The sequence below is a fragment of the Pongo pygmaeus genome, chromosome 2 (assembly GCF_028885625.2).
Source record: "Pongo pygmaeus isolate AG05252 chromosome 2, NHGRI_mPonPyg2-v2.0_pri, whole genome shotgun sequence".
NCBI lineage: Eukaryota > Metazoa > Chordata > Mammalia > Primates > Hominidae > Pongo > Pongo pygmaeus.
In genome coordinates, this window is record NC_085930.1 from 158631442 (window position 1) to 158657794 (window position 26353).

The following is a 26353-nucleotide window of genomic DNA, read 5'->3' on the forward strand; positions in this document are numbered from 1 at the left end:
ACAGTAATCTGTGATTCCACACTGATATAAATAAGTAAATGAATAAATTAGAATGTTGCCAAGAAATGTGATAATTACCGTGGTAGGCAGAATAATGATTGCCCAAAGATGTCCATATCATAATACTTGGAATCTGTGAATATGTTACCTTCTATGAGAAAAGGAACTTTGCAGATGTGATTAAGGACCTTGGGTTGGGAAGATTATCTGTGTGGGCCCAGTGTAATCACAAGTGTCCTTAAAAATGGAAGAGGGAGGCAGAAGAGGAGTTTGGAATAATGTGCTATAAGAAGGAATTAATCTGCCATTGCTGGCTTTGAAGATGGAAGAAGAGGCTACAAGCCAAGGATGTTGGCAGCCTCTAGAAGCTGATAAGTATAACAATCAAATTGTTGTATAATGTAAAACACTTTCATTTAAAAAGACAGATGGATAATATCCTAGACTAGAAAAAATATATATTTTTTTTGTGAAAGGAAATGACCTCTGTCCTAGGTTTCCTTTGGGGCTTTTTTTTTTTTTTTAAGATATACACACAAATATAGTTAGATTGATAAACAGACACATACAGGATTATATGAGTATGTCTAGTTCATGTCCATTTGTAAGTATGTCTGTATCAAAAAGCTCCAAAAGAAAACTAGGTCAGGGTCATCCTCTTTTTTTTTTTTTTAATTTAACTTATTTTAAATTCAGGGGTACATGTACAGGTTTGTTATATAGGTAAACTCATGTCATGGGAGTTTGCTGACTAGATTATTTCATCACCCACATATTAAGCCTAGTACCTGTTAGTTATTTTTCCTGATTTTTTTTTTTTTAAGACACAAAGTCTTTCCCTGTTCCTCAGGCTGGAGTGCACTGGCGATCATAGCTCACTGCAGCCTCAAATCCTGGGCTCAAGCAATCCTTCTACCTTAGCCTTCTCAGTAGCTGGGACTGTAGGCGCACGCCACCACACCTGGCTAATTTTTGTATTTTTTGTAGAGACAGAGTCTTGCTATGTTGCCCAGGCTCCAGCAACCCTTTTTTTTTTTTTTTAAGGCTGAGTCTTGCTCTGTTGCCCAGGCTGGAGTGCAGTGGCACATTCTCTGCTTACTGCAACATCTGCCTCCCGGGCTCAAGTGATTCAGCCTCCTAAGTAGCTGGGATTACAGGCACCACCACGCCTGGCTAATTTTTGTATTTTTAGTAGAGACAGGGTTTCACCATGTTGTCCAAGCTGGTCTCAAACTCCTGACCTCAGGTGATCCGCCTACCTCGGCCTCCTGGAGTGCTGGGACTACAGGTATGAGCCACCATGCCCTGCCTCCAGCAACCCTCTTGACGCAGATGTTGTACATTCCAGGCCTGGTGCCTGCAGCTGTGCCCTGACTGCCTCTGCACACCTACCCATTAGCACCCTAGTGGGCTGTTTATTGTTTGCCAGGCAACCTTGGACCAGCTCTGGTCTGGTCAACCCAGTGAGATTCTCTGTTACCTAGTGGGCCGCAACCACACCTGCTCCATTGAAAACTGAATTTCAGCCTCAGGCTCTCTTCCACGTTTGTCCCTTTGTAATGTCTCCCTCAGTGTTACTCTCTTATAGTTTAATAATTCCTTTTCTCTAAAAAATTAAAAACAGCTTTACTGACTTATAATTCACATACAATAAACTACACAAAGTGTATACTTTGATAAGTTCTGATATATTTATATAATCATGAAACCACCTATATAATGAAGTTAATGAACATATTCATCACTCTTAGAAGTTTCCTGATGCCCTTTTGGAATCCCTCTCTCCTGCCACTCCCTACCCCTCTTTGTATCTTTATATTTACTGTCCTATCATAGCTTAATAATCATTTATATTGAATACCTTTTGTTTAACTTACTGAATAGTTTCTCCTGTTTGAATCTCTACTGGTACAGAATTGGTGTCTGGAGTGGCTCCAGCAGATAGATCTGAAATTCTGAGATTTTGGCATTTGGGTGGTTATGCCTTTGGGCCTGAGCACAGTGCTAAGCTCCTTGTCAGAGGGAAATGGAATGCTGGTAATCCATGGCATCACAATTAATTAAGCTATCACCTGTGGTTGATTATGATGTGTTGCTAATGAATGCAGATGCCTCAGAGCCCAAGTGGCTGCTACATTTGACCTTTATGGCAATAATAACTATATGGACTATAGTGTAGGATAGTCTTTTGAGTATAATTAAAGGCTTAGAGACAGAAAATGACAGCTCAGATTTGTTAACTCTGCTCAAGATCTGCCCTTTCTCTTTTTTGATTATACATTTTACTTCAAATCATTTCATCTCCTCCAAATTATGAATAAACTTGTGAATTAAAAGACTTGTTGCTTGCTCATTTAAGAAATATTTTGCCATATAAAAGTAACGCACACTTAGAAAACTTGAGCAAGTAGAACAGATTTCTCTTAATATTTTCGTGTATTTTTTTCTAGTCTCCTGTATATATTATGTAAAATGAAATAGTCTACGGAGTTTTAGTTTTTTATTATGAAACATGCAGATAAATATAAAGAAGAATAAAAACCACAGAGTCCTACCATCCAGAGTTTACATGATTCAGCAAATTAATTTATTATTTCATAGTATTTATGTTTCGTTTTGAGACAGGGTCTTGCTCTGTCACCCAGGCTGGAGTGCAGAGGTACGATTTTGTCTCACTGCACCTTCTGCTTCCTGGGCTCAAATGATCCTCACGCCTCAGCCTCCTGAGTAGCTGGGACTACGTGTGCATGCCACTATGACTAACTAATTTTTGTATTTTTTGTAGAGACAGAGTTTTGCCGTCTTGGCCCGGCTGGTCTTGAACTCCTAGGCTCAAGCAGTCCACCTACCTTAGCTTCCCAAAGTGCTGGGATTACAGGCATTAGCCAGCATGCCTAGCCATATTTATATATTTTTAAATATTAATGTACAGTTGGCCATCTGTATCCATGGCTCTGTATCTGTGGATTCAACCAGTATTCAAAATATTCAGGAAAAAAAAATGGATGGTTGCATCTGTACTGAACATGTTAAACAATATGGTATAACAACTATTTACATAGCATTTACACTGTATTCAGTATTACAACTAATCTAGAGATGATTTAAAGTATATAGAAGGATGTGCGTAGGTTATATCCAAATATTATACCATCTGTGGTAAGGAACTTGACCATCCATAGATATGAGCGGGCAGTCCTGGCACCAATCTCTCACAGATACCGAGGATGACTGTATATATAAAGTATATATAAACTTTTAACATTTTTAATGTTAAGGTCTTAAATTTTTTTTGAGCATAGAGGCTCTGCAGAAGATATCAAGAGAGGCTATGTAGGCATTCAGTCTATAAATATTAATATTAAACACCTAATACATTCTAGGCACTCACTCTTTAGGTACTTGTGATACATCCATAAAATAAAGATTCCTGTCTTTGAGGAGCATATATTTTTGTCGCAAAGCTGAACACTAAACAATAAACATAACAAGTATTATAGTGTGATAGAAAGTCATATTATAATAAAAAAAGGAAAGATGATTATAAGAAGAGTGAGGCATGGTAGGTGCATAGGCAGGCTGCAAACACTTGTCAAGGGAGAGCGTGGTGTCCAGAAAAGACCAAGAACAGGGCTGTGGGTGATGTTTTAAATAAACAGTTGTTATAGGCTGAGTGTGGTGGCTCATGCCTGTTATCTTAGCATTTTGGGAGGCCAAGGTGGGAGGATCGCTTGAGGCCAAGAGTTCAAGACCAGCCTGGGCAGCAAGGCAAGACCCTATCTCCCTCTCTCTCTCTTTTTTTTTTTTTTTTTAAAGAAACAGTTGTTATAATCAATGGGAATGGTGTAACTTGATCTGGTGCTCCACCATTAACATGGTAAGCCATGTTAAGTTTCATGTTTAACACCTGAACTAAGTGTGAGTCATTGGACTTCTCAGCTTTTTGTTCAGAAATTGCAAAAATTAAAGGAGGAATTGGGATGAGGGAACTGGTTCATTTAGTCGGTCAGTTAGACTGTAGCACTTAAACATAGAAATTGAATCCCCTAAAATAGGGAAAATGGAATGACAGTGCAAGTTACTATTTTCCTGTGTTGTTTTTGTTTTATTTTACAATGTTGTTTTGATGATTAGAAGGAAAAACATTAATGTCAGATGCTTAACACAGTGCCTAGCACAAAATTAAGTTTTCTGTCAATGTTGGCTACAGTGATGCTGACATTTATGTGAGGAATCATGAGAATAAAACATTCTGGTTTGGGAGATAGATGACATTGATACCTTCAAGTACACTGTGCATGATATTTGATATTTTGATAATCAAGAAAACCAGAATTTTCTACCATCTTTCCCTAGTGTTTAATATTCTGCTATTCATGAAAGCAATTTCATTGTCAATTGTCTTTTTCTTGTTTGCTATGTGGCTGATTGCTAGGGTTGGCAACCTATGGTACTGGTGACAACAGTGGTATTTGAAAGAATTATGAAGTCTGTTTTTGTTAGCACTCCTATCACTCTCTCTCTCTCTTTTTTTTCTTCTCTAGTTTGACCCTCTACCCACTGCCTATTGACTTGCAAGAAGCTTATGAATAATGACTTGGTACGCCATTTGCCAATCTTTGGTTCAAAACAGTGCTTTCCAAATTTGACTTAATTATACGGATTCAATAGGGAACTTTTTTAAAAGTCAAATTATAGGTTTTCTGTCTGCATCTCAAGGGGAGGGGCCTGGGAACGTTTATTTTTGTCACAGGCACTGAGAGATTTGTGATATACTGAACTAAAAATGTATTTTCCATTTATAAGAATCACCTGGAGTACATGTTAATACTGTGAATAGTATAGATGACCAGATCACATCTCATATATACTGAGTGAGAAACTATAACTTTGGGGTTGAGAACAACTGGTATGAAGGCCCTGAGATTGGAAAGAATTTGATATTTTGGAAAAACCTGTTTCTTTTTGAGATGGAGTCTTGCTTTGTCACCCAGGCTGGTATGCAGTGGCAATCTTGGCTCACTGCAACCTCTTCCTCCTAGGTTCAAGCGATTCTCCTGCCTCAGCCTCCCAAGTAGCTGGGATTACAGGCGTGAGCCACCAGGCTCGGCTAATTTTTGTATTTTTAGTAGAGACAGAGTTTTGTCATATTGGCCAGGCTGGTCTCGAACTCCTGACCTCGGGCAATCCTCCTGCCTCGGCCTCCCAAAGTGTTGGGATTACAGGTGTGAGCCACTGTGCCCGGCCGGAAAAACCTGTTTTTTCTTAATCTATTAAAAGTAAGAAATTGAGCATTTTGTTTCATTTGTTGAAAAATCAAATTGTAAAACATTTATTGCATAGGTGAAAAAATTTTGTTTTGGTTGATTGTGGTAGTTAAAAATCTTAGACTATGCTTGCTTTTACTTTGGAAGGCTTTATGTTAGAGGAATTTGCTGGGCAAACTTCTGCTTTCTTGCAAAAAATATTGGACATCTTATTTTTGCTTAAAAGAGAAGCCCTATTATTGTTGTTTTTGTTTTGTTTTGGTTTCTGATGTAACACTTTTTGCTTATGACAACTTCTGATCCAGTGTCTTTAAAAGCTTTAAAAAACTATGGGGATTTAAATATAGTATGTGATATGGTTTGGCTGTGTTCCCACCCAAATCACATTTTGAATGGTAGCTGCTATAAACCCCATGTGTTGTGGGAGGGACCCGGTGGGAGGTAATTGAATCATGGGGGTGGTTTTTTCTGTGCTGTTCTCGTGATAGTAATAAGTCTCATGTGAACTGATGTTTTTATAAAAGGGAAGTTCTCCTGCACATGCTCTCTTGCTTGCCGCCATGTAAGACATGCCTTTGCTTCTCCTTTGCCTTCTGCCATGATTCTGAGGCCTCTCCAGCCATGTAGAGCTGTCAGTCCATTAAACCTCTTTTTCTTTATAAATTATCCAGTCTTGAGTATTTCATCATAGCAGTATGAAAATGGACTAATTCAGTAAATTGGTACCAGTGGAGTGGGTACTGCTATTAAGATACCCGAAAGCTTATGTTTAAAAGGGAAGTGACTTTGGAACTGGATAACAGGCAGAGGTTGGAACAGTTTGGAGGGCTCAGAAGAAGACAGGAAAATGTGGGAAAATGTGGGAAAATATGGAGCTTCCTAAAGATTTGTTGAATGGTTTTGACCAAAATGCTGATAGTCATATGGACAATGAAGTCCAGGCTGAAGTGGTCTCAGAAGGAGATGAGGAACTTATTGGGAACTGGTGAAAAGGTGATTCTTGATATGCTTTAGCAAAGAGACTGGTGGCATTTTGTCCCTGTCCTAGAGATTTGTGGAACTTTTAACTTGAGAGAGATGATTTAGGGTGTCTGGTGGAAGAAATTTCTAAGCAGTAAACCGTTCAAGAGGTGATTTGAGTGCTCTTAAAAGCATTCAGTTTTATTCATTCACAAAAATACGATTTGGAATTGGAACTTATGTTTAAGGGAAGCAGAGCATAAAAGTTCAGAAAATTTGCAGCCTGATGATGCAATAGAAAAGAAAAACCCATTTTCTGAGGAGAAATTCAAGCCAGCTGTAGAAATTTGCTTAAGTAACGAGGAGCCAAATGTTAATTGCCAAGAAAATAGGGAAAATGTCTCCAGGGCATGTCAGAGGTCTTCATGGCAGCCCCTCCTATCACAGGCCCAGAGGCCTAGGAGGAAAAAATGGTTTGCTGGGCTGGGCCCAGGGCCTGTCAGAGGTCTTCATGGCAGCCCCTCCTATCACAGGCCCAGAGGCCTAGGAGGAAAAAGTGGTTTGCTGGGCTGGGCCCAGGGCATTGCTGCTTTGTGAAGTCTTGGGACTTGGTGTCCTGGGTCCTAGCTGTGGCTAAAAGGGCCCAAGGTACAGTTCAGGCCCTGGCTTCAGAGGAGGCAAGCCCCAAGCATTGACAGCTTCCACGTGCTGTTGAGCCTGCAAGGTGCACAGAAGTCAAGAACTGAGGTTTGGGAATCTTCATTTAGAATTCAGAGAATGTATGGAAATGCCTGGATGTCCAGACAGAAGTTTGCTGCGGGAGTGAAGCCCTTATGGAGAACCTTTGCTAGGACAGTGTGGAAGAGAAATATGGGGTTGGAGCCCCCACACAGAGTCCCTACTGGGGACTGCCTAGTGGAGCTGTGAGAAGCGGGCCACTGTTCTTCAGACTCCAGAATGGTAGATCCACCAACGGCTTGCACCACATGCCTGGAAAAGCTTTACATACTCAACGCCAGCCCATGAAAGCAACCAGGAAGGGGGCTGTACCCTGCAAAGCTATAGGGGCAGATCTGCCCAAGTCTGCAGAAGCCCACCTCTTCCTCAGCATGAGCTGAATATGAGACATGGAGTCAAAGGAGATCATTTTGGAGCTTTAAGATTTGATTGCCCCACTGTAAAATTTCAGACTGCATGGACTCTGTACCCCCCTTGTTTCTGCCAGTTTCTCCCATCTGGAATGGGTGTATTTAACCAATGCCTGTCCCCTCATTGTATCTAGGAAATAATTAACTTGCTTTTGATTTTACAGGCTCATAGGTGGAACGGACTTACCTTGTTTCAGATGAGACTTTGGACTGTGGACTTTTGAGTTAATGCTGAAATGAATTAAGACTTTGGGGGACTGTTGGGAAGGCATGATTGGTTTTGAAATATGAGGACATGAGATTTGGGAGGGTCCAGGGGCAGGTATTTCTTCATAGCAGTATGAAAATGGACTAATACAGTATGTGTTAGAAGTTCTAGTTGCCAGAATTCCTGGAAATCTTGATGCTTTTTAAGGAACACTAGGAAGTTATTGATATATTTAGGTGGTGTGTGAGCTGAGAACACTATTTTGGAGGAAATTTTATAGTGCCATATGTATGTTATATACATATGTGACCATAATCACATTTGTAGGAAAAATAGCCTATTAAATGATGTGTGACTGGCTATTATAAATTTTCCACTAAAATAGTTAATTAATTGTTCACTGATTTTTTTTCTGTTAGTGCTTGGTACAGTATATATTCTTTTGATGCTTATTGTAGTATAAGGTACATTTCTTGAAAAAAAGAATAGAAATTACTCTTTGCCTATTCTTTTCGCAAATTAGGAAAAGATAACAATTCTTTTAGTAGTGGAATATTTTGGTCCAGTTCTTGAGATGCCAGTGAAGGTCAGGAATGTAGCTTCAGAACCAGTGGAATCTGAGCTTACTTGGTGGATTTCTTATGGAGATGGTTGGCTGTTTCATGAGTGTTATTTGGCAGTGAAGCAGTTGGTATCACACTGTTGACTCATCTTCAGAATTAAAATTTATTTGGAAGTGAATTTCCTGAAAGTAATACTGGTCTTAAAAATTCATTGTCACAGATTTAAATGTGAAGTTAGGATTTACTGTGATGCTTGGGAAATTTTCACATTTTTCAGTGACCAGCATTTGACAAGTAACTGTCATTTATCCTCTAAAACCATACAGATAATCATGTGTGCCAGCCAGTTTGCTCAGTTTCTCAAAAATGAGGCCAAGAGAAAACTCAGCCAAACCAAGAATTGGTTTTTAAAAAAATCTATGAAATTAACAAATCTTTCATTATACTGATTAAAGAAAACAAGAGAGGAGACTCAACTAAAATCAGAAATGAAAGAGGGGATATAACTACCAATTTTATAGAACTAAAAAGGATTGTAAAAGTACTATAAACAATTGTATGCCAAGAAATTGGATAACCTAGATGAAATGGATGAATACCTGGAAAGGCACAACCTCCCAAGACTGAATCATGAAAAAATAGAAAGCTTGCACAGACCTATGGGAGATTGAAGCAATAATCAAAAACATTCCAAGAAAGAAAAGCCTGGGATCAGATGGCTTCATTGGTGAATTCTACCAAACATTTAAGGAAGAATCAACATCAATTTTTCTCAAACTCTTCCCAAAAAACTGATAAAGAGGGAACACCTCCTAACTCATTCTAAGGGGCCAAAATTACCCTGGTACCAAAGTCAGACAAGGATACTAAAAAAAGAAAGAAAAGAAAACTACAGAACTTATCTTTCTTTCTCTCTTTTTTTTTTTTTTTTGAGATGGAGCCTTGCTCTGTTGCCTAGGCTGGAGTGCAATGATGCGATCTTGGCTCACTGCAACCTCTGCCTCCCAGGTTTAAGAGATTCTCCTGCCTCAGCCTCCTGAGTAGCTGGGATTACAGGTGCCTGTCACCATACCCGGCTAATTTTTGTATTTTTAATAGAGGCAGGGTTTCACCATTTTGGCCAGGCAGGCCATTATCTCTTATGACTGCTGATGTAAAAATCCTCAACAAAATGCTAGCAAACTGAATTCAGCAGCACATTAAAAGCATTATACACGTGACCAAGTTGGACTTATTCCTGGAATGCAAGGATGGTTCTACATGTGAAAAGTGTTATAATCAATGTAATGTACCACATTAAGAGAATAAAAACACATAATCACTTCAATAGATGCAGAAAAAGCATTTCACAGAATTTAACACTCTTTCATGATAAAACACCCAACAAACTGAAAATAGATGGAGACTACCTCAACAGAATAAAGTCCATGTGTAAAAACCCGACAACTAATATAATTGGTCATAAAAGACTGAAAGCTTTTCCTCTAAGATCAGGAACAAGACAAGGATTCCTGCCTTTGCCATTTCTATTTATTGTGGTACCAGAAGTCCTAGCCGGAGCAATTAGGCAAGAAAGAGAAATGAAAGGCACTGAAATTAGAAAGGAATAAGTAAAATTACCATTGTAAGCAGATGATATGACCTTACATGTGGACAATCTAAGATTCCACAAAAGAAAAAATATCTGATAGAACTATTAATAATAAATGAATTCAGCAAAGTTGCAGGATACAAAATCACACACAAAAATCAGTAGCATTCCTATAAAGTAACAGCGAACTATCCAAAAAGGAAATTAAGAAAACAATTACATTTACAATATCAACAAAAATAAAGTAGTAATAAATTAAACCAAGGAGGCGGAAGAATCATACACTGAAAATTATAAGACTTTGCTGAAATAAAGAGGACATAAATAAATGAATAGACATTCCATGTTTATGGATTGATAGACTTAATACTGTTAAGATGTCAGTACTACCCAAAGCAATCTATGGATTCAATGTAATATTATCAAAATCGCAATAACCTTCTGCAAAAATAGGAAAATCTATCCTAAACCGTATATGGAATCTCAAGGGACCCCAAATAGCCAAAACAAAGTTGTAGGTCGTATACTTCCTGATTTCAAAACTTAATTACAAAATTACAGTAATTAAAATAGTGTGGTACTGGTGTAAAGATAGACATATAGAGCAGTGGAATAGAGTAAAGAGCTCAGGAATAAAGCCTCACATACATGCTCAAATAACTTTTGACAGAAGTCCTCCTATGGTTTGGAAATGGTTTGTCTGGCCCCACCAAGTCTCATATTGATATTTGATCCCCAGTATTGGAGGTGGGGTCTGATGGGAGCTATTTGGATTATGGGGGTAGATCCCTCATGAATGACTTGATGCCGTTCTCATGGGAATGACTGAAATTTCACTCTTAGTTCCTTTGAGAACTGGTGATTGAAAAGAGCTTGGCACTTTCTTCCCTCTCTCTCACTTGCTGCTCTTGCTGTGTGATGGAAGCAAGAGCATTCATTTGCTTTCTGCCATGAATGGAAGCAGCTTGAGGTCCTCACCAGATATAGATGTTTGCACCATGCTTCTTGTACAGCTTACAGAACTGTGGGCCAAATAAACCTCTTTTCTTTATAAATTACCCAGCTTCAGATATTCCTTTATAGCAACACAAATGGACTAAGGTGTCAAGATCATTTGATGGAGAAAGGCATTGTACACAGTCTTTTCTACAAATGGTGTTGGGAAAACTGAATATCTGTATGCAAAAGAATGAATTTGACCTTTACCTTATACCATATGCAACAGTTAACTCGAAATGGATCAGAGATCTAAACGTAAGAGCTACTATGTAAAACTCTTAGAGGAAAACATAGAGAAAGCTTCACAACATTGGAATTGTCAATAATTTCTTGGACATGACACCAAAAGCACAGGCAACAAAAGAAAAAAACAGATGTTTGACTTCATGAAAATTAAAAACCTTTTTGTGCATTGAAGGACAGTACCAACAGGGTGAAAAAAATGAGAGAAAATACTTTTCAATCATATATTTTATAAGGAATTGCTGTCTAGAATATATAGAGAATTCTTTTTTTAAAATTTTTTTATTTCCATAGGTTTTTGGGGAACAGGTGGTATTTGGTTACATGAGTAAGTTCTTTAGTGGTGATTTGTGAGATTTTGGTGCACCCATCACCTGAGCAGTATACGCCTTCACCCCTCTCCTACCCTTTCCCCTGAGTCCCTAAAGTCCATTGTATCATTCTTATGCCATTGCATTCTCGTAGCTTAGCTCCCACTAATGAGTGAGAACATACGATGTTTGGTTTTCCATTCCTGAGTTACTTCACTTGGAATAATAGTTTCCGGTTCTATCTAGGTTGCTGCAAATGCCATTAATTCATTCATTTTTATGGCTGAGTAGTATTCCATTGTGTGTGTGTGTGTGTGTGTGTGTGTGTGTGTGTGTGTGTGTGTGTGTGTATACCACAATTTCTTTATCCAGTAGTTGATTGATGGGCATTTGGGCTGGTTCCATATTTTTGCAGTTGTGAATTGTGTTGTTATAAACGTGTGTGCAAATATCTTTTTTTATGACTTTTCTCCTGGGTTGGGATTGCTGGATCCCCAGTAGTGGGATTGCTGGATCCCCAGTAGTGGGATTGCTGGATCAAATGGTAGTTCTACTTTTGGTTCTTTAAGGAATCTCCACATTGTTTTCCATAGTGGTTGTACTAGTTTACATTCCTGCCAGCAGTGTAGAAGTGTTCCCTTTCACCACATGCATGCCAACCTCCATTATTTTTTTATTTTTTTTGATAATGGCCATTCTTGCAGGAGTAAGGTGGTATTGCATAGTGGTTTTGATTTGCATTTCTCTGATCACTAGTGATGTTGAGCATTTTTTAATTTGTTTGTTGGCTATTTGTGTATCTTCTTTTGAGAATTGCCTATTCATGTCCTTAGCCCACTTTTTGATGGGATTGTTAACTCAGTGGCAAAAAACCAAGCAACCCAATTAAAAAATGAACATAGGAGCTGCATAGACATTTTTCCAAAGAAGACATATAAATGGCCAAAAAGTACATGAAAAGATGCTCAACATCACTAATCATTGGGGAAATGCAAGTCAAGACCACAATGAGATACCACTTTACATGTATTTTAGTATGGCTATATGTATATATATATATAGTATATATATGTCTATCATAAAATAGATGTAAAGTGGTATCTCATTCTGGTCTTGAAGGAAAACAACATAAAATAGCAAATGTTGGCAAGGATGTGAAGAAATAGTAACTGTTTGTGCATTATTTGTGGGAAAATAAAATGATGCAACCACTTTGGAAAATGGTATGGCAGTTCTTTAAAAAAAAAAATCAAACGTAGAATTACTATATGATCCAGCAATACTTCTGGGTATATGCCACAAATAATTTAAAGCAGGAACTCAGTTTTTTTTTTCACAATATCTAAAAGCTCTAAGCAACCCAAGTGTCAATTGAGAGATGAATGGATCAGTAACATGGGGTATGTACATATAATGGAATATTACTCAGCCTGCTAAGGAAGGAAATTTTCACATGTGGTACAACACTTCAAGATATCATGCTAAGTGAAATAAGCTAGTCACAAAAGGACAAATATTGTATGATTCCACTTATATTAGGTACTTAGAGTAGTTGAATTCATAGAAACAGAAAGTAAAATTGTACTTGCCAATGGCCAGGGGATGGGGCATGGGTAATTAATGTTTAATGTGTACCAGGTTTCAGTTTGGGAAGATGAGAAAATTCTAGGGATGGATTGTGGTAATATTTACACATCAATGTGAATATAGTTAATGTTACTGAACTGTATACTTTAAAATTTTTTAAATGGTAAATTTTATGTCTATATGCCACATTAAGAAAAGAGGCTGAAGGCCTTCTGAAAAGATCACTGAAGAGTTAAAATAATTTTTCATTCATTTAGTAAACTTTTTATTATATAAATTCTCAAACATATAGAAAAGCAGAGAAATAGTGTAATGAATCTCAATGTAATCTTCACCTAGATTTATCACCTAGATTTATAGTGTGTTTTTTTTCGGAAATGCTTTAAATGACAGGTATCATGACATTTCTTTCCTAAGTACTTTACTATAATAGATAGCTCCCAAAATAAGGGCTTTTTCTTACAGCTGTTGTATTAGTCCTTTTTCACACTGCTGATAAAGACACCTGAGACTGGGCAATTTTCAAAAGAAAGAAGTTTAGTGGAGTTACAGTTCCATGTGGCTGGGGAGGCCTCACAATCATGGCAGAGGGTGAAAGGCACATCTCACATGGCGGCAGACAAGAGAAGAAAGCTTGTGCAGGGCAACTCCCCTTTATAAATCCATCAGATCTCATGAGACTTATTCATTATCACGAGAATAACATGGGAAAGACCTGCCTCCATGATTGAATTACCTCCTACCAGGTTCCTCCCACAACACGTGGGAATTCAAGATGAGATTTGGGTGAGGACACAGCCAAACCATGTCATTCTGCCCTGGCCCCTCCCAAATCTCATGTCCTCATATTTCAAAACCAATCATGCCTTCCAAAAGTCCCCCAAAGTCTTAATTCATTTCAGCATTAACTCAGAAGTCCACATTCCAGTGTCTCATCTGAGACAAGGCAAGTTCCTTCTACCTATGTGCCTGTAAAATCAAAAGCCAATCAGTCACTTCCTAGATAAAATGGGGGTACAGGCATTGCGTAAATACAGCTGTTTCAAGTGGGAGAAATTGGCCAAATCAAAAGGGCTGCAGGCCCCATGCAAGTCCAAAATCCAGCAGGACAGTCAAATCTTAAAGCTCCAAAATGATCTCCTTTGACTCCTTGTCTTACATCCACGTCACGCTGATGCAAGAGGTGGGCAGCTCCTCCCCGGTGGCTTTACAGTGTACAGCCTTCCTCTTGGCTGCTTTCATGGGCTGGCGTTGAGTGTCTACGGCTTTTCCAGGTGCACAGTGCAAGTTGTTGGTGGATCTACTATTCTGGCATCTGGAGGACAGTGGTCCTCTTCTCACAGCTCCACCAGGTGGTGCCTCAGTAGGGACTCTGTGTGGGGGCTCCAACCCCATATTTCTCTTCCACACTGCCCTAGCAAAGGTTCTCCATGAGGGCTCTGCCCCTGCAGCAAACTTTTGCCTGGGGATCCAGGCATTTCCATACAGATTCTATAATCTAGGCAGAAGTTCCCAAGCCTCAATTCTTGACTTTTGTGCACCTGCAGGCTCAATACCACGTGGAAACTGCCAAGGCTTGGGGCTTGCATCCTCTGAAGCCAGGGCCCGAACTGTACCTGGGTCCTGTTTAGCCACGGCTGGGACGTAGGACACCAAGTCCCAAGACTTCACAAAGCAGCAAGGCCCTGGGCCCAGCCCAGCAAACCATTTTTTCCTTTGGGCCTGTGATGGGAGAGGCTGCCATGACAACCTCTGACATGCCCTGGAGACATTTTCCCTATTTTCTTGGCAATTAACATTTGGCTCCTCGTTACTTAAGCAAATTTCTACAGCTGGCTTGAATTTCTCCTCAGAAAATGGGTTTTTCTTTTCTATTGCATCATCAGGCTGCAAATTTTCTGAACTTTTATGCTCTGCTTCCCTTAAACGTAAGTTCCAATTCCAAATCGTATTTTTGTGAATGAATAAAACTGAATGCTTTTAAGAGCACTCAAATCACCTCTTGAATGGTTTACTGCTTAGAAATTTCTTCCGCCAGATACCCTAAATCATCTCTCTCAAGTTAAAAGTTCCACAAATCTCTAGGGCAGGGACAAAATGCCACCAGTTTCTTTGCTAAAGCATATCAAGAATCACCTTTTCACCAGTTCCCAGTAAGTTCCTCATCTCCTTCTGAGACCACTTCAGCCTGGATTTCATTGTCCATATGACTATCAGCATTTTGGTCAAAACCATTCAACAAATCTTTAGGAAGCTCCACATTTTCCCACATTTTCTGTCTTCTTCTGAGCCCTCCAAACTGTTCCAACCTCTGCCTGTTATCCAGTTCCAAAGTTGCTTCCACATTTTCGGGTATCTTTTCAGCAGCACCCCACTCTACTGATACCAATTTACTGAATTAGTCCATTTTCATGTTGCTGTTAAAGACATACCTTAAACTGGGCAGTTTACAAAAGAAAGAGGTTTAATGGACTTATAGTTCCATGTGGTTGGGGAGGCCTCACAGTCATGGTGGAGGGTGAAAGGCACATCTCACATGGTGGCAGAGAAGAGAAGAGCTTGTTCAGGGAGACTCCTGTTTATAAACCTATCAGGTCTCGTGAGACTTACTCTCATGAGAATAGCATGGGAAAGACCTGCCCCACATGATTCAATTAACCTCCCATGAGGTTTCTCCCACAACACCTGGGAATTCAAGATGTAATTTGGTTGGGGACTCAGCAAAACCCATACCAGCCATAATACTATCATCATAGCTAAGGATTTTTTAAAAGGATGTCTAATATTTGGGCCATATTTCCGTTGTCTCCATTATTCCGAAAATGTATTTTTATTGTTGGTTTAATGGAACTGTATGTTGCATTTGTCTTTACTGTTTCTCATCTCTTTTGATGTATAACAATTTCATGCCATTTCCTCATTCTATCCTCTTGTACTGTCTCTGTTTATTGTGTTGAATTTTGTAGAAATTGGGGCATTACCCTCAAGCAAGACACCCATCTTGTGGTATCTTATTTATTTTTTTTTCATTCTTGTAAACTTGCAATGAGAGCTAAAGTCTTGTTAGAACTGGTTTAAAACAGTTTTGCAAGAATACATCTTAAGTGTTATAGTACAGACTGAACAGAAAGTAAAATTAGAATTTGACAGTTGGAAAAATCTTGAGAGTCAGGAAGCTGATTTCAGTTAAAATGTCTGTTAATAACTAGTAGAATTATGTCAAATAGTAGGCCAAATTAGATGTGATCAAGGATGGTGGTAGTGGACACATCTCTAGAAGCCTTTTTGGTAGTTCTCAAGGGTTTCTTGTATATTCTCTACTTTGAACTTTCTTCCTTTGAAGAAGTGTGACTTTTTTTATTATGGGCATACTCAAAATGAATACAGAGTTATATTCTGTCTTTGGTAATAAGAGTGGGAGGAGGAGGGGCACAAGGAGGAGGAAAAGGATAAAGGGTAGATGTTTGTTATCAGCAAGATTTTACTAGATTTTTTTCTATGTGTTCTCTGCTTCCCATAATGGTTCTGGAATATCCTCAAGATGGATGTATTCTATTTGCTGGGGGATAAGAGTCTCGACAAACAGTACTTTATTGTAGTCCATGCAGAGACTCCAACAGTTGAATAAGTTAAAGCATGAGAGGCCAGTAAGAATTGTAATGGGGAAGAAAGGTACCACACTCACTGTCCACCTGCATGGTCAGGGGTTCTGATTGGCATTCACACTCTCAATAACTGATGGGCTATTACCTGGTACCAGGTTCACTAGCTTGGTAGGAGGTAGGAGGATAGAGACTGGGAGCACAACATTTCAACATAAAATGCATCTTCATTGAGAATCCTTACATTCATTCAGATAAACCTTTCATACCTACCAAAGAGTATACTGGATTGTAACCAGTGAGATAAATATATGGATGTGTATAACCTCGGCATACAAAAGTGTCACGTATGAAAGGAACCACTTCTTTTAATAGTCCGTGAGTAGCTCCAGCTTCCATCAAGCATCATGCTTTCTTTCAAGAAACAGACACTGCAGGGAATCAGAGACTTTTTTTGTTTATGTTTTTGTAATAAGCTTTTATAGTTAACTTACAGTCTTTTCAGTTTAAATACTTTTCACCAATCAGGAGTCATTTTTACCATAAATAATATTGCCTAGTAATACAGCTGACAGCCTGCATTTATTTTAATCCAGTTGATTAAGTGCTAGAAGAAGATATCAAAGAATTTAAGCTTGCTAACCTTCTTCCTCAGAAGGCTTCCTGGAAAAGGGAAGATTTAAGTGAAAACAAAACAAAACCCAGCAGCAACAACAAAAAACCTATGCGCTTATTTGAGAACATGTTAATAAGCATGGGTCTTTTTCGCAGAAACTTTGTGTAGTTGAACATACACAAAATTTTGCATACAATTTCATAGGATCTGTAGTTTTCCCCCAAATTCTCTTTTGAAGATAGGAGAGAGTTTATTTTAGTTCCTGGGTAACATGTGAATGAAGATATAATGCCAGCAGGGTGATTGCTGGAAACAGTGAGCTGATTGATCAGAGCAAGGGTGAGTGGTAGAGTATGAGGAAGTAAAATTGTTTAGGTTGAGCAGATTCTTTTTTTTATTTTTATTTTTTGAGACAGAGTCTTGCTCTGTTGCTCAGGCTGGACTGCAGTGGCATGACCTCGGCTCACTGCAACCTCTGCCTCCCGGGTTCAAGTGATTCTCGTGCCTTAGCCTCCTGAGTAGCTGGGATTGCAGCTACTCAGCTACAAAAATTACCATGCCTGGCTAATTTTTGTATTTTTAGTAGAGGCGGGGTTTCCCCATGTTGGCCAGGCTAGTCTGGAACTCCTGACCTCAGGTGATCCACCTGCCTTGGCCTCCCAAAGTGTTAGGATTACAAGTGTGAGCTGCTACGCTTGGCCTTTGCAGATTCTTAAATGTGAAAATTTTAGACCCTCTTGCGTCTTCTCCAATATTTACTTCTGTTGACCAATGCCTTACTTCCCCCCACATTCATTTTAAAGTTCTTTTCTCTCTTGACTTTTGTGAAATCAGTCTCTCTCTCTTTTCTCTTTTTCCACCTGCCTTTGAAACTTAGACATCCCTCAGAGTTTTTTTAGTCCTCTTCTCTTTTTGATTTTCACTTTTACATTAAGAGCACTTCAATTATTCCTATCTGCTGATGATTCCTAAGTCTCTTTTTGCCTTGTATGGAGCTCAAGATCTTTATTTATTGTTGCCTGTGTACATGTCCACCAGACTGTTCCACAAATACTAAGTTCAGAAATTCTCAAATTGTACTTACTTTCTCACTGTGTTCTTCCTTCTGTGTTTCCTGTTTCATCTGTTGGCATCCCTGTCCAAAGTCCTTTCTTTCTATATTCCATTGCTACGTTAAGCCCTTCTGTGAATAATTGTATTTATTCTACAGAGTTGTCTTATAGGTCCTATGGTCCTTCTTTTAGAGATAAAGCAATTCTTGTAGTTTAAATATTTACCTCCAAATTACACTATTAGTATGGGACAGTGCTGGGATATAAACCCATATGTATAAATTCCATATTTTTTACTGCAATTATTATAATGCCAACCACTTCTATCACTTTAATCTAAAAAATATTAAGGGCTTACCTATAGGTGTAATTAAAGGAATATTTATTGCAGTGTTTTTCTAAAAAAAAATTCCAACAGTAAGAATTTCTGTTCAGCCCATTAAAGAATATTCATAAGGAATACCACGTGGCCATTTATACATCATATTTTTGACCAGTAGTTTTTATTTTGTATAAACAAATTACATATGGAAACCCAATGTGTGAAATAGATTAAGAAAAAATAGTGCTTGAAAGGGAGGGAAGCTCCACAGTATTTCATGGACAGCTATCTGCAATGGTTTTTGAGGAGACTTAGGAAAATATTCATAATATCTTAAGTGAAAAAAATAAAATTAGTAAAACAGTATGCACAGTGTGCCCCCAATTTTGCTAAAAATGTATTTGAATGTGCAGTTCGCCCTCTGTATCCATGGGTTCTGTATCCATGGGTTCTACATCCATGGATTCAATCGACTGCAGAGTGAAAATATTTGGGGAAAAAAGCGTCTATACTGAACACGTACAGACTGTTTTTCTTGTCATTATTCTTGAAACAATACAGCATAACCACTATTTACATAGCATTTACACTCTATTAGATATAAGCAATCAAGAGATGTTTTAAAGTATTTGGACGGACATGTGTAGATTATATACAAATACTACATCCTTTTATATAAGGAACTTAAGCATCCTCAGATTCTGCTATCCGCAGGGAGTCCTGGAACCGATCCCCCATGGATACCAAGGGACAACTCTATACATCGCTAAGACTGGAAAGTTATACATCAAAGTATGAACACTAGTTGTTCCTTAATTTGAGGATTATTTATAATTTTCATTTTCCCCACATTTTCCGCAGTGAACAAAAATTAGTTTCGTAAATAGAGACTATAAAGCAAAACTCCTGAACATTATTAAAAAAGGCAATAAATGCAAAAAACCCTCAAAACATACTACATATTGTTGAATACACACAATATACACGCATACACTGTTATATACAAAGTAAAAGAAAACGGGCGACTGTTGCTCTATGAGCATTGGCTTTTGAAGCTCTTGAATACATGTGTAGGCAAGAAGCTGTACTTTACTCTTCGAACATCAACCTTGGATGGATATTGATGCTGTTTTCAGTAGGGGTTTAGAATGTGGACTTTGGAAACTGACTGTTAGGTTTGAATCCTGGCTCTGCTATTATTTGTTGTTTTATCTTGGGCAAGTTGCTTAACAGTTCTTAAGTTTTCCCCATTTGTGAAGTGATACCTACCTTATAGAGAGGTTAGGATTAAATGAGTTAACTCAATAACATGCTTACAGCAATGCCTGGCACTTAGTAAGAGATCAGTATTAGTTGTTTTGGTTGTTATTCCAATCTTTTATTTTCCCTCCAAACTCTGTCTCCCTTTCCCTCCCCCAAAGTTAGCTGGAAATGTAGATGGAAAGTCATAGTTTTTATTCAGATTCAGTTTCCCAAAGAGGTCAGTGGTCAATACGGTGCATACTTCTTCTTCCTACTAAAATTTAATAGCAACTATACCTTATTTTGTAAATATTTGTATGCTTTTATGGTATGATTTCTAACCAGAAATTGTCCACATTCAGTGATTCACTAGGAGGATTTACAAGATTCAGCACATGGTTGTACTTACGGCTGTGATTTATTACAGCAAAAGGATACAAAACAAAATCAGTGAGAAGAAAAGGCACATGGGGTAAAGTCCAGAGTAAATCAGTGTAAGCTTCTAAGGGTCCTTTCCCAGTGGAGTTACATGGGATGTGTCTAATTCGTCCAGCAAGTTGTGACAACACATGTAAAACGTTTACCAGGCAAGCTCATTAGAGACTCAGTGCCCAGGGTTTATATTAGGGGTTGTTAATATAGACACTCTCTGCCTAGCATGTACCAAAATTCTAGACCCTAGAAGGAAAACAGGTATTCAGCACAAATCACATTGTTTGTAAAGTGTAGGCACACTGAGCTGTTCTTACTAGGAAATAGTGGGAACTGTCCTGAAATGTAAATTTCCAGATGCCAGCGAGGGGCCAACCTTGCAAGCAGACCTTTCTAGGGATAACAATCTCAGGCCTGCTATGTTAACTCTTTTCTGTACCATGGTATATTATGAAATGTATTTTATTTAAGAAACAAATGTCAACAAATCTAGACATTTAAAAAAAGCCTTATTGAGATACAATTCTCACATTATAAAATTCAACCAATTAAAGTATACAATGCAGTGATTTTTAGTATATTTATAGAGTTGTGCAACCATCACCAGAGTCTAATTTTAGAACATTTTCATCATCTCCCCCCCAAAACCCTTACTCATTAGCAGTCATTTCTCATTCCCACCTTTCCCCTCCCTCAAGCTTTACCCCCACGCCCTGCCAATCCCTAGGCAACCACTAATTTACTTTTTGTCGTTAAGGAACAAATCTATACTTTAGCATGTTTTCATTTTTATTTCGTCTCTGATATTAGTGGCTTTGTAAATGGTACCTTAAAAATTATTCACAAGTATTTTGCTTCTAGTGTGTGAGTCAAAGATTCAGAGTTTGAGTCTGTATGGCAGCTTCTACATCTAGAGCACTTATCCACACTAATCATCATCAAAACGGATATTACATGAGTTTGGGATATTTAATGAAATAATTCATTATTTCTTGTAAATTTGTTTGAGTTCATTGTAGATTCTGGATATTAGCCCTTTGTCAGATGAGTAGGTTGCGAAAATTTTCTCCCATTTTGTAGGTTGCCTGTTCACTCTGATGGTAGTTTCTTTTGCTGTGCAGAAGCTTGGGCGAAGGACATGAACAGACACTCCTCAAAAGAAGATATTTATGCAGTCAAAAAACACATGAAAAAATGCTCATCATCACTGGCCATCAAAGAAATGCAAATCAAAACCACAATGAGATACCATCTCACACCAGTTAGAATGGCAATCATTAAAAAGTCAGGAAACAACAGGTGCTGGAGAGGATGTGGAGAAATAGGAACACTTTTACACTGTTGGTGGGACTGTAAACTAGTTCAACCGTTGTGGAAGTCAGTGTGGCGATTCCTCAGGGATCTAGAACTAGAAATACCGTTTGACCCAGCCATCCCATTACTGGGTATATACCCAAAGGACTATAAATCATGCTGCTATAAAGACACATGCACACGTATGTTTATTGTGGCACTATTCACAATAGCAAAGACTTGGAACCAACCCAAATGTCCAACAATCATAGACTGGATTAAGAAAATGTGGCACATATACACCGTAGACTACTATGCAGCCATAAAAAATGATGAGTTCATGTCCTTTGTAGGGACATGGATGAAATTGGAAATCATCATTCTCAGTAAACTATCGCAAGGACAAAAAACCAAACACCGCATGTTCTCACTCATAGGTGGGAATTGAACAATGAGAACACATGGACACAGGAAGGGGAACATTACACTCTGGGGCCTGTTGTGGGGTGGGGGGAGGGGGGAGGGGGGAGGGATAGCATTAGGAGATATACCTAATGCTAAATGACGAGTTAATGGGTGCAGCACACCAACATGGCACATGTATACATATGTAACTAACCTGCACATTGTGCCCATGTACCCTAAAACTTAAAGTATAATAATAATAAAATAAAATAAAAAATAATTAAAAAAAAGAAATAATTCATTATAAAAGCCCTTGTTTTTGTAATGTTCGTTCTCACTTGTTTAAGAGTATATAATACAATTAATTGAGGCTTACCAATGAGAATTTTTATATTTATGGGTTGACATTTAGTCTTTTCGTGGTATCTTTTTGCTAAAAGAGAGAAAGGGACTCAGTGAACAGGATGAAGTTGGGAGAGGTAGTTACGCTGTTGCCATTCAGATGTAGAGAGGGGAAAAAAGTGTAGATTGTTAGGAGGTAATGGACAAAAAGTTTTCCTTTATTATAAGTGGCTATTAATTTTTTGGTATTCTCTGATGTTGGTACAATATACAGTAGCAAATGAAAAGTAAATTTACATGTGAATTTATATTGAACCAGAAGTAAAAATTTTTTAAGTTGTAGAAAATTTTCAATTTTAAAGCAAAGATGTTTGTGTGTATGTTTTTAACCATTATTTTGGTTGAAATCTAGTTTCTCTGAAATTTGGGTTAGTAAGACAAGCTGTACTATAAACTGAGCACTATGGGAGGATGTTTGTTTTGTGATTAAAACACAGAACTTTGTCATCGTGAGTTATATAGGTATTGACTAAACATGGGTGTTTACCTAAATGTCCAAATCTGTGTAAGTTCTTATGCTTTTGAAATAAAAACTTTACTTTTAATGTTAATACATGTTTATAATTAAAAGGGATATTTTTGGACATTGGGAATTAATATATCAAATGATCTATTCCCTGGGACAAAGCACCAGCTCTCATAGTTACTCACATCCTTGTCTTCCAGGTGATTTTACAACGAGATGCTGCTCTCCATAGGGATGCTCATGCTGTCAGCCACACAAGTCTATACCATCTTGACTGTCCAGCTCTTTGCATTCTTAAACCTACTGCCTGTAGAAGCAGACATTTTAGCAGTAAGTACTGTAAAATTTATTCATGTCTAGAAACATCCCTTAAAGAAAAGCTTAAAAAAAGCCCAGAATGATATTTATAAGACATTGTTAGAAGACATTTTTGTCTAAAAACATACCCCAACACATATACACAGTTACTTGACATTAGGGTACCTTATTCATTTGTTTATTTATTTTTTGGTACAGAATTTCATTCTCATTGCCCAGGTTGGAGTGCATTGGTGCGGTCCTGGCTCACTGCAACCTGCACCTCCCAGGTTCAAGCAGTTCTCCTGCCTCACCCTCCTGAGTAACTGGGATTACAGGCATGTGCCACCATGCCCGACTAATTTTTTTTGTATTTTTAATAGAGACAGGGTTTCACCATGTTGGCCAGGCTGGTCTTGAACTCCTGACCTAAGGTGATCTTCCCGCCTTGGCCTCCCAAAGTGTTGGGATTACAGGTGTGAGCCACCACACCCAGCTCTTTATTCATTTTCTGTTGCTTCATATCTAATGTAAGATCTCATGAACAATCAGTACCTGATAAATAATGTTGCTCCTGAGGGTATGTGTACACATGTGGGTGCTTTGCACACATACCTACCTGCTGTGTACTTATATAGAATTTTACTGTTTTTCTTGGTACCTAGTACATCTCTTAATGACTGTAAGATCTCAGTAGTATCTCTATTGATAATAATATTTAAGAAATTCTATAAGATGTCCATAGAAAATTTCAACCCAAGATTAGCATTAATGAGTCAGAAGAGAAGCACAGTGGTCCTATCTTTGATGGTGGATAGAAAAGTTTTTAGAGAAGAAGAGTGCTGCTCAAAACCTTAGCATAGCCTCTCTTAGCTACTGTCTTACTTTCCTCCGCACTGGGGAATATACAGATGGTCTCCAGTTTAAGATAAGGCTTGACTAGTGAGCTTTCGACTTTATGATGGTATGAAAGTGATATGCATTCAGTATGCACCTCAACTTATGATGAGATTATGTTCCAACAACCCCATCATAAGTTGAAAATATCATAGGTAGAATTTGACTTATGAAACATTTTTGACTTAGATATTTTCAGTTTATGATGAATTTATCCAGATGTAGCCCCATTGTAAGTTGAGGATATATATCTTCTATTTCTCTTTTTCTGTGAAGGTAGAAAAAGAACATACATGCCTATACTCTAGGTCTGTGCTAAGGATTTGGTTTTACTTTCTGGGTGCAACGGATTTGCTTAATGATATCAGGTGAGAAATAAAAGGGCAAGAATTGTTGCTGACCAAAGCTTGATATGGTACCCAGCTGTGCTTCTGCACATTGCAGCAATTCTGGAAGATTCTGAGATCATTGTAGCACTTGAGAGAGCCAGGCTGGTTTCCATACCATAGCTTTTGAAGGCAGAGGATGCTAGTAATCCATACGAGATTTCTCACCCCCTGTTGTCCTCTGTAGTAGGGAACTGGTTGATTAGGTTTGTTTTGGGGAATAGTCTTGGTCTTTTTGAGGTGGAATGGAAATAGAGCCTTTAAAGACTGAGTCCATTGCTATCCAAATCTCCCTTCTAAATTGGTCCCTAAAATCTTTAGAATATTCTTGGCATGACTTTTGAAATGAGTTAGAGGATTTATGGACTGATCAGGGAATAAAGTTCTCCTTGTCTCCTTTCTCTCCTTTGATTTCTTCCATTTTGTGTCTCTCTTTTTCCCTCTCTGTTGTTTTTAATACCTTTTGCCTTCTTTCTTTCGTTTATACCCAAGGTGGATTGCTATTCTGTGGTCGAGCTCCCTGATGGGTTAAATGATTTTCAGTGTTGTGCTCTGGGAACTTAAGCAGGTATAGGACCTTGATCAAATTACTCAGCTGCTATAAGTGCCACAGTTTCTTTATTTCTTTATGTAAACTGGAGTGTTGTGGTGGTGATTAAATAAGATAAACTGCTTAGAATAGTATCTGACACATAGTAAATGTTTTATATATGATTTTAATCTTCATTATAATTATCATTCTGATTATACTTCATTCAGCCCCTTGAGAAGATACGAAACTACCTGAGCTGTATTTTTTAATGTAGAGACAAAAAAAAAAATGTTAGGTATGGAAGAATAGTCAATCCTTTTTGCCAGCAGGGTTCCCTGTGCTTTACACAGGTACTTGTGGAATGTACATTGATGTCCTCTAGTGAAGGAACTGTAAGATGGGAGCTGCTTAAATCTGGTCTCTATGCTGACCATAAGGATAGAAGGCTGACACGAATGCAAAGATGGCTGGAGGGGAATGGCTTGTGAAGGCATATAACTGGTAAAACAGGGAACTAAAAATTGAGACAGAGGAACTGGATGGGTGACAATCATTCAAAGGAAGTGAGTTAAGAGGTAGAAAATAAGAGCTCTTCCTTTTAATGCAATAAGAGCATCTGTGAAATCTGAGTTTGCAGTAATACAGATGTAAATAAATTAGACATCTAGTTCCAATCAACTAGGTTGATTCTAGTTCCATTTGCACAGGGCTTGGGATGCTGCTTTTGAAAAATTAAGTTTCAGTTCTGCTATTTGTAATGCCAGATGCCTTTGGTTTTTTGGTTGGTTGATTGGTTGTTTTGTTTTGTGTGTGTGTTTTTTTTTTGGCAGTTGAATTCAATTCACAGTGTTTGTCCAAGTAGTTGTTGAGTTCTAAGAGGCTATGGAGATGCTACTGTAGCATGACTAGCTGACTAGTCAGACAGACCTCTAGGCCATGAGTACTTGGAAGGCATGACAGTGTCTTACTAAACTTTATTCCTGGTGCCTGGTGTCAGTTACACAGTAGGAATTCAATAAACGTTTGAAGTAATTAAAAGCCTTCTCTTAGAGATTTTGTACCATCACATTTTCTTTTAATAGCATCTGTTTCTTAGTACTTTTAGATTACTGTTTTTATCTCTTATCATTTTTCTTTTACCCAAAAAGAAACATAATACTATTAATTATGTAGGTTTGTACTAGAAACATGGAATTTTAGAATTGCACTTAAGAGATAACTACATCAGTGCTGTATATTCTGAGACTTATAGTCCACAGGTGACATGTTAGTTTTGAGTTGTGCCCATGATTTTACCGAGAAGTAACATCCATCTTATATGAGAGTCAAACAACCCGTGTTGCTTGGTGCCCAGTCTGCCTTTTGATTCTTTTGTCTGGACTTGTCAGAGAGAATTGGTTGCTGGGTAGTGATTATGAGGTGTTTCTTTGCTGTGTAGCAAAGACACACCCAGTGGGTGGTGGTGCAAATGGATTGGATTATATAGCATGGGTAGTCCAGGCTCCAGAAATGGATTTATAATCAGAGTTGAA

At 38.2% G+C, this 26353-nt stretch overlaps 1 protein-coding gene across 6 annotated transcripts in view; it reads left to right on the forward strand.

The window, feature by feature from the left end:
* The window catches only part of RNF13 (ring finger protein 13), a 166184-nt gene that overhangs the window by 11331 nt on the left and 128500 nt on the right, over positions 1–26353 (forward strand). For 3 of the 6 annotated variants that reach the window (XM_063662336.1, XM_054480245.2, XM_063662337.1), the window contains one exon: positions 22910–23039. The exons of the other annotated variants lie outside the window; for them this stretch is intronic. In XM_063662336.1, the coding sequence (XP_063518406.1) occupies positions 22926–23039 (114 nt within the window). In that variant the 5' untranslated portion in view covers positions 22910–22925. The remainder of the gene's footprint in view (positions 1–22909; positions 23040–26353) is intronic. 6 annotated transcript variants of the gene reach the window in all.